The following is a 9,727-nucleotide window of genomic DNA, read 5'->3' on the forward strand; positions in this document are numbered from 1 at the left end:
CATCCTCTCTAATTTACAATTTCTTTGTCTGTAAAATATGGGTGATAACAATAAAAGTTAACTCAGAGGGTATCTGTAATGAGATAATGTAGAGTGAACAGCTCAAAGACAGATAATATTGATTTTGACTTGATAGATAATATTGATTTTGGATTGATATATCACTTTTCATGACCCCTCATTAAATGATTAATTTATACATATGCATGCACACACACACACACACACATACATATATGGAGAGTGAGATAAGCCACCAACTGCTGCTACTCATGGTCCACTTCCTTATGAATACATCATCAAGCCTAGCGCATGCACTAATTTTTAAAGATGGGATTACATGGAACATTGAACAGCACTCAGCTGCAAAAAAAATGCAAATGTGAGGAGTTTATAGAACAAGTTTTTGTGTTAGGATGAATAAAAATACCTGGCATATAATAGATGTTCCGTAGAAATATACTGAATGAATGAGAGATAATCACTGACACTGAGTCAGAACTTATTGCCTAATATCAGTTGTGTAACTGTTAGTTCTGTAACAGGTTTAAATGATGAAGGGAACTGAAAGTCAAAAGAGTTTTTACAGATTATATAACTAGATTTTTTATTTGATGACCTGAATTTATTATAAATAATACTGTGATGGTTAATTTTATATGTCAACTTGACTGGGCCAGGGGCTAGCCAGATATTTAGTCAAATCTTATTCCGTGTGTGCCTGTGAGGGTGGTTTTCCATGAGATTAACATTTGAAACAGTAGACTGAGTAAAGCAGGCTGCTCTCCTGAATGTGGGTGAGCGTCACACAATCAATTGAAGGCCTGAATAGAACAAAAATGCTGACCCTCCTCTGAGGAAGAGGGAACTCTTCCTGCTGGACTGCCTTCAAGCTGGGACACTGGTTTTTTCCTGCCTTCAACTTGAACTTCCTGGGTCTCCAGCCTGCTGGCCTTTGGGCTGGACCCACACCATCGGCATTCCTGGGTCTCAAGTTTGCTCCTTACAGATTTGGGGACTTGTCAGCTTTCATAATCACATGAACCAATTCCATATAGATAGATAGATAGATAGATAGATAGATAGATAGATAGATAGATGTATATATGGTTCACTTCCTGTTCGTTCTGTTATTCTGGTGAACCATGACTAACACTGATATAATACAAACATTGACCACAAACATTTCAAAGAAATCTTTATCTTATAGTCCTATATTCATATTTTTAAAAAACATGATCTACTCTGAAGTTTTCTCATTCTATGTTTATATATAGTTTTATATTTCTCACGAAAGAAAAACTGAATGGAATGCTTTGCTTATATATATGTATATTTTCTTCATGGAAATCTGAGGTCCCAGCTCATGCTTGCTTATTGATTTCCCTCAGAAAAGTTAGTTTTTAAACCTTGGGTTTCTCTCAGTTATAATAAATATTTTACCATTACTTTCTTCCCTAGGAGGTAATGATGAGGGATGAAATATCTGAGAAACACCATTATCATTCCTTAGTATACACATAACCATTCAATAGTCTTATTATTTCAAGTATTTGAAGTGTAAAATTGTAGGTAGAAATTAATTATTAAATAATCTTGGGAAATACTGAGAAAATGCTCTACAACATCAAGACTCCTACTTAAATAGATTCTTACAATCAAGTCTAAATTGAAATCTCCCAAGGAAACTTTGAAAGTCTACAATTACATTAAGACTCAACACTGGTGTTAAGAAAACACAGAACACAACATTATCTCACTCAGAAACTGACCACGTAATTCTCTTCCATCTCTAGTGTGTGATTTTATCATTAAAATCAACTTATGAAATAGACACTGTTGTTATTTTATTTCTTTACAGAATCAGCAATTAAATGTCTCTAGAACTGTTTAAATAAGTTTACATCATGACATTTGATATGTGATCCTTTTCTTTCTTCATAAACTCTGATCATAAAATAGGATAAGCTTCCAAAAGAGAAACAGAGACCAAAAAAGGTGCATTAATCAAAGCTATGGGATTAAATCTTTATGTGAAATTAGGCATTTTATCCTAACTTTACCTGAGAGTACTTATAATATTCTGTCATTCTGTCTTATAACTTGAGAACACAGACCACATTTGATTCTTCTGCACATCTCAAGAATCAAACACAGCGTCTGACACATATTTGGAGTATATGAATGGTTGTTGAATTAATGCACAAATTAATTATAAATACCTAGGTTGATCTTCTGTCTCCCACTATAATATCCTTGAATTCTATGAACATATTTCGTCTTTTTTATTTCCATGCACATGTGTAATATCTTGTATGTATTTACTTGAGACAATAAGGGGGAAAAATGGTAGTTTTTTTGTTTTGTTTTGTTTTTGTCTGCTTCTCCACTAGAATACAACACTAAGGAAACAGAGACTTTGTTTCTCTTTGTTACTCATATATGCCCAAATCCTAGACCAGCGCCTGGGCCATAGCAGGTAATCAATAAGTATTTGTTGAATGAATTAATGAATGAAGGAAAGGCCATTTGAGATCAGTGGTATTCCCTACCACGGTGGCTCATTCCATACAACATAATTGGGCTTACAAAGAGACTTGTTGAGTGTCAGCGAAAGAACAAATGAGGTTGGAGGGAATGAATACATCCCCGTGGGTAAGTGCTTTCTCTAAGAATGCACCTAAACCTTTTGTTTTCTGCCAGAGAAAAGGGAAGTGTGTACGTAGCCAAGAGGAAGGTAATTGACAAGCCAGGTGAAGGGGGAGAGCAAATCTAGGATATCAGCGATGAGATCATTGAATCTGTCCTACCGGGCTCCAGACAGGGCAGAAGGAACGTGCTTCTAGGACTGTGCTGAAAGATTAAGAGATGAGAGAATAAAGGGAGTGAAGAACAAGCTCAGAAAGAGTGAAAGACGGAGAGGTGGAAAGATTCACTGAGGCTCTAGAGGTGGTGCTCTCCTGTCAGAGGAGCGTGAACTAGACCATGACTAGAAAGAGAAAAGCGGAGGTCACTGGACTTACTAAGTCTAGGAACCGAGTGAGGAGGCTATCAGAAGTGTCATCAGTATGGATGTTGAAATCACTGATTTATCTAACATTCAAATAAAACTGTGCGATATTAAACATAACTAATGAGACCTCAAAAGCACTATATTTAATGAAACAATCACATTAGGACAATATTCAATTAAGCTGCTCAAAGAAATCATGCAAATGATTAACTTAAGATGCTTGCATCTATATTCATGAATAAAGTTTTAAAATATCATATAGTGCTGACGCTTAGCACACAGTCTCCCGGATTCATCCAAGCCCTGATCCAACCTAGAACACCACGCTTGAGCCCCTCCCAGCTACCCCGCCCACCGTAAAGTAATATAACATAACGTAACGTGACACAATGTGACGTGACGCAACGTAACGTAACGTAACGTAAAACGGATCTCCCCCACCTCCGTAAAATAACGGACACTCCCAATTTGGTGTGACGCCATTTTGGTCGCGAGCCAGAACTGCCACTGAGCCAGAGCTCACCCAACGGCGCCTTCATCACCTACTCTGGGAACACCTTGAGGTCGCCTTCGCCTTCGCGCCTCCAGCCATGGCGACCGCGCAGCCCTCGCAGGTGCTCCAGAACTACCACCCCGACTGCGAGGCCGCCATCAACGGCCAGATCTGCCTGGAGCTGTACGCCTCCTACGTGTACATGTCGATGGCCTACTACTTCGACAGGGCCGACGTGGCCCTGAAGCACTTCTTCCAGCTGTTCCTGCAGCAGTCGCGCCAGAAGAGGGAGCACGCCGAGAGGCTGATGCAGCTGCAGAACCAGCGCGGAGGCCGCCTCCGCCTTGGCGACATCAAGAAGCCAGACCGCGACGACTGGGAGAGCGGCCTGAAGGCCATGGAGTGTGCGCTCCAGCTGGAGAAGAACGTCAACCAGAGCCTGCTCGATCTGCACCAGCTGGCCACCGACAAGGCGGATCCCCATCTGTGCCACTTCCTGGAGAGTCACCTCCTGCTCGAGGAAGTCAAGTCCATGAAGGAGTTGGGGGACCATCTCACCAACCTGCTCAAGATGGGGGCCCCAGCAGACGGCCTGGCAGAGTACCTCTTCGACAAGCTCACCCTGGGGGACGGCAGTAAGAACTGAGTTTGGACTGCTTTCCCCAGAGCCACAGGGTGACTTCCCCTGATCACCATACCGAGCATGCATATTGCAATATTGCCCTTGCAAAACGTTCACTTTTTTTTTCTTCCAGTTTTGCCATTTCTTCCAATACAGTTATGTGGTTCCTAAATAAATAAAGCTCTGTCCTTGATTTCATGTGTGCAGATCTCATCTTTTAAGTTTTAAGTCAGGTATCCAGGAGTCTCTCCGCCCACCCATGTCCCATCCACATGCAGCTCGGGATCTCTGTGGATGGAGGGAGAAGGTATTCCATGGGACCCTGGGAAACACAAAATCAATCTTCCCCTCATAAACAAAGTGGGGGTGTGGGGTGGCTGGTCTGGGACCCTGGTGAATGTGGGTACCTGTGCATGGTAAAAGCCTAAAGACGTGGCCTGAAAATCACAATTGTGATTCCCCAATTGCCTCTGGGGAAGGAGTGAAGGGAATGGGATTGGGCAGGGATTAAAACAAAGGGTTCTTAAATTTTACCTGAAATTTTTTTGATTAATAAAATATGCAAATATTATTGCTTGTTAATGTTAACTAGATAGCAAAGTGGAGACCCCAAAAGCCAGCTTGGCAGACTATCTCTTTGACAAGCTCACCCTGGGCAACAGTGATAATGGTAACTGAGCCTTAGGCTGACTTTCCCATAGACACGGGAGTGACTTCCCAGGTCACCGAGCTGGACCTGCATATTGCCCTTACAAAACATCCAAATATTGTTTTTTCCTTCAATTGTCCCCTTTCTTCCATTAAAGTACCATGGTACCCAAAACCCCAAATTACATCAATAGAAGGAGTGAAAAATATAATGTCAAGGCTGAAAGTCAAATTTGTGATATTGACTATAACGTACAATAATTCTCCCTGAGTGTTGTCAGTGACTCTGGCTGCTTAGAAGAATGTAGAGGGGTCAGGAGAGTTGAAGCTGGGAGACAAGTTAGGAGATAATGTAGCTAGTCCAGAAGAGAGATGACGGTAGCTGGAACTGTGGTGGTGACAGAGGAAATGAAGAGACCTAGACAAATTCCAGATGCATTTGCATGAATCAAGAAGATTTGCTCATGGACCAGAGGTGAGAAATGGGAAATGAAAATAATCTCGGTTCTGGTGTTTGGACTTGAACACCTGGGTTGATGGTAGTGCTATTTCTTAGTCTGGGGATTTTGCCAGGGGCACATCTGGGGAGGAAGGGTGGGAAACGCATGGCATGTAAAATCTGAGATGCCTATTAGTGTCATTCAGATAGCTGAAAAAAATGCATCTGGAGTTCAAGTGGGATGTCAGGTTTGGAAACATGGGAGGCATTGTGACAGGATAAGCTCACCAGAAAGAGAGTTTAGGGAGATTGTGGCACAGCCACCCCCAAGCGTAGGGCAGCTAACGTTTAGAGAATAAAAAAAAATTAAAAAACATGAAAGACTCTAAATAGATATACTGGGGCAAATACTAAGCCAAAGAAGGCTGGTATAACTAAATTACTATCCGAGAGATTTTTAAGACAAAAACATATTTAGGAGTATTAAGTGTTTTTACTTAATGATAAATAATTCATTAGGAAAATAAAATTATTCTGAACCTATGTATATCTAATAATGGAGCCTCAACATAAATAATGCAAAGTTTGAAAAAATGGATCACAGAAATTGATAAATTCATACTTCTCTCAGAAATTGACGGATGAGACAGACTTAAATTTAATAGAAAAAGATGATTTGAATAATAAAATTAGTAAAATTGACCTTAAAAAACATAAATAGAACTCTGAACCCCCAAAACTGAGGGGATGTAAGTTATTATTAAGCATACAAGGAACACTTAAAAAGCTGACCATGTGCTAGGCCACAAGAAACACAAAAAACCCCACACAGGGCAAATTCTCTAAACAAAAGGCAATAAAAGTAAAAATAAATATGCAAAAAACAGTCTCAAACACCAAAACACTTGGAAACTAAAAGCACTCACATAAATATTTTATGGATAAAATAAAAACCCTAAGGTAAATGATAAAATATTAAGAACTAAATATAAAAACAAAAATAATACATATTTAAATGTCAGGATGATGTTAAAGCAAGTCTTTAGAGAGAAATTTATAGCATTAAATGAATGTATTAGAGAATAAGAAGGATTAAAACTTAATAAAATGAGCTTTCAAAACAAGAGTTAAAAGAATAATAATGGACTAAACATGAAGACAAAAGAAAGAGGGAAATAATTGCAATAAGAGAAAACACTAATGAAATAGAGAAAAAGAACACTAGGATTAGTAAAGTCAAAACTCAAGTTTTTGAAAAGACTATTAAAATGACAAACCCTAGTCCAATCAGTCCTCAAAAAAGTAAAGACAAGACAAGAAAATGAAGGTATAAATAAACAATATTAGGTGCAGATACAGAATTAGAGATGAAGTAGTTTTTAAAAATCATAAGTGAATACTATGAACAATGCAATTCAAATAAATTTGACAATGTAGATGAAATAGATAATTCTGTAGAAAAACATATACAACTGAAGAATAAGTTCAATGAGGTGAAAAACCAGAATAGAGTTATAATGATGACAAAATGGCACTGGTAGTCAAACATCTCCCTACGTACTCTCTCCCCAAAATACATTTTCAGCTTGCTAGCTAAAATATGCCAAAACTTCAAAAACCAAATAATACCTATCTATTAAAAACTCCTCCGGAAAAGAGAGAGGGGTGACTCCCCAACTCATTTTATGAAGCAAATATAACCCTGATTATTAAAACCACATAAAGATGGTACAAAACAGAAAAATTACAGGCAAATGTCACTAATGCATATAGATGCAAAAATCCTAAATAATATATTAGCAAACTGAATCTAAAGAAGCATTTTAAAATAATGTCATATCAAGTAAGATTTATCCCAAAACCTTGCAGAAGATTTAACAATAGACAATTTATTAATTGAATTCATCACATTAACAAATTAAAAGAACAGTATCATATGATAACCATGATAAGTGCAGGAAAAGCATATGATAAAATCAATCAATTAATCATTCATGGTATCTTTAAAAACAATGCCTTCCAAATACTCAGAGCAAACATCAAACTTAATGCTGTAATGTTACAAGCATTCCTCTTCAGCCTGGAAGAAAAACAGGATACTGGTTTCAAAGTGCTATTTTGAGAATGAATTTCAATACTCCTATTAGATGAAATACTCTATTTAGCACTCTGTACTCCATGTTATACACTATATAAGGGTACATACGTAAAAGTTGTTTCTAAAGGTGCTAGCTGCATAAATAAATCAGTATAGTGTTATTTCAGTGAAACACTGTGTTCAGCAATCTGAGATGCCTGATATGCCCTCTGTTACATCAATCTACATGGTTGAAAGGGTTTCACAGAGTGTCCCATTTGTATATGACTCTATCATTGCATTTTAATGAAACACTGTTTATCACTCTGTGTTGCTTGATATACACTCTGTAAAGGCACATGTATAAATATTGTTTTTAAAAGTGCTGGTTTCCTCAATAATTTGTATAGTGCTATACTGGCAAACACTATGCTGACAACAATAAGCTGTATGTTAAAATTGTTCTAAGGCACAAGTTTAAAAATTGTAACAATCCTTGCAGTCTGAATCATCATAGTGCTATTTTCGTGAAACTATATGTTCATCACTCTGTGCTGCATGCTATATTCTCAATACAGGCAAGTGTATAATAAGTGTTTTAAACAGTCTTCATTCGTGAATATATCAGTATACTGCTATTTTAGTGAAACAATTGTTCATCACTCTGAAATATATTTTATACACACTGTAAAGTCTCATATGTAAAGGTCATCTCTCACTGCACTACTTGTAGGAGAGAATAAGCATAGTGCTATTTCTTGAAACAAAGTTTTCAGCTTACTGTGATGCATGTTATACTATACACAGTGCTCTTTTAGTGAAACACTGTGTTCAGAACTCTGTGCTACATGTTATAAACCCCGTAAAGACACGTGAGATTTTTTAACAATGTTATCCATGTGATTGAATTGGTATCATGCTATTTCAATGAAATGTATTATTCAGTCCTCTATGCTTCTTGTTATGCGCATTTATTGACTTATGTAAAACTTGTTTCTAACATTAATGTATCAGTATCCTACAATTTAAGTGGAACAAGTTGCTCACCATTTTGTGTGGCATGTTATAAACTCTGTAAAGATATACGTGTAAAAGTTTTTTCGAAAAGTGCTAGCTGCATGAATGAATCAGTATAGTGCCCTTTCAATCAAATGCTGTTTTCAGTAATCTGTGCTTCATGTTATCACACTATGTAAAGGCACATTTATATGTTTCTTTTAACTGTGATATCTGTGTGAATAATTCATTTTACTTTTCCTTCAGTTAAACATCATTTTCAGCAATATTTGCTGCTTGATATACTTACTGGAAATCTTCAGGTATAAGCCACATGTATAAAGGGGTTTCTAACAGTATTATATGAATGTATGGATATCATGCTATTTCAGTGAAATAGTGTATTCAGCATTCTGTGTTATATAATGTAATTGGTATCAAACTATTTCAACAAAACACTATGTCCAGGGTAATGTGTTGCAATGCTATACACTTTGTAAATGTGTTTCTATTCATGAAAGCTCCATGAATAAATTAGCACAGTTATTTTAGCAAAAAATTTTGCTTATAGTTACTTGTACTTCGTTATACGCTCTGAAGGCACATTTCAGAATCTCTCTTTTGTAGTGCTAACTGTGTGAATAAATAAAGGCACATAGGTAAACATTTTTCCTAACAGTGCTAGCTCCTTTAATGAATCAGTATAGTGCTATAGCAGTGAAGCAATGTAACTGTAATGCATGTTATAGATTTTGTAATGGGACATGTATAAAAGGTGTTCTTTTGCTTTTTTCTTATTTTATTGGGGTCATATTGGCTTACAACACTGTAAATTTCAGGTGTACATGACTATATTTCAGTTTCTGTACAGATTGCATCTTGTTTGTCACCAAGAATCTAGTGTTTAATCCATCACCATACACATGTGCCCCTTTACCCATTTCACCCTTCCCCAACCCCCTTTTCCTCTGGTAACCACGAATCTGTACTCCTTATCCTTGTGCTTGTTTTTTCATCTTACACATAAGAGTGAAATCATATGGTATTTGTCTTTTTTGATCTGAATTATTTTGCTTAGCATAATACCCTCAAGGTCCATATGTGTTGTAGCAAATGGTAAAATTGTGTCTTCTCATGGCTGAGAATATATATATATATATATATATATATATATATATATACACATACATATACCACATATTCTTTATCCATTCATTTGTTAATGGGCACTTGGTCTGCTTCCACATCTTGGCTACTGTGAATAATGCTGTGATGGGCATAGGGGTGGATATATCTTTTAGAATTATTGATTTCATGTTCTTTGGATAAATACCAAGAAGCTGGATTATACAGTAGTTCAATTTTTAAGTTTTTGATAAATCTCCGTACTATTTTCCATGGTTTTCATTCCCACCAGCAGTGTATGATGATACGAAGAT

General features: G+C 37.0%; 1 protein-coding gene across 1 annotated transcript; it reads left to right on the forward strand.

The window, feature by feature from the left end:
* Positions 1–2,242: 2,242 nt before the first annotated feature.
* Positions 2,243–4,521, forward strand: LOC106822238 (ferritin heavy chain-like). Its single transcript, XM_070502912.1, has one exon. The coding sequence runs from the start codon at positions 3,604–3,606 to the stop codon at positions 4,150–4,152; it is 549 nt and encodes a 182-aa protein (XP_070359013.1). The 5' UTR covers positions 2,243–3,603; the 3' UTR covers positions 4,153–4,521.
* Positions 4,522–9,727: the final 5,206 nt, after the last annotated feature.

The sequence above is a fragment of the Equus asinus genome, chromosome X (genome assembly GCF_041296235.1).
Source record: "Equus asinus isolate D_3611 breed Donkey chromosome X, EquAss-T2T_v2, whole genome shotgun sequence".
Lineage (NCBI taxonomy): Eukaryota > Metazoa > Chordata > Mammalia > Perissodactyla > Equidae > Equus > Equus asinus.

Coding starts and splice junctions, on each gene's coding strand:
- LOC106822238 (XM_070502912.1), top strand. CDS start 3,604: ATGGCGACCGCGCAGCCCTCGCAGGTGCTCCAGAACTACCACCCCGAC.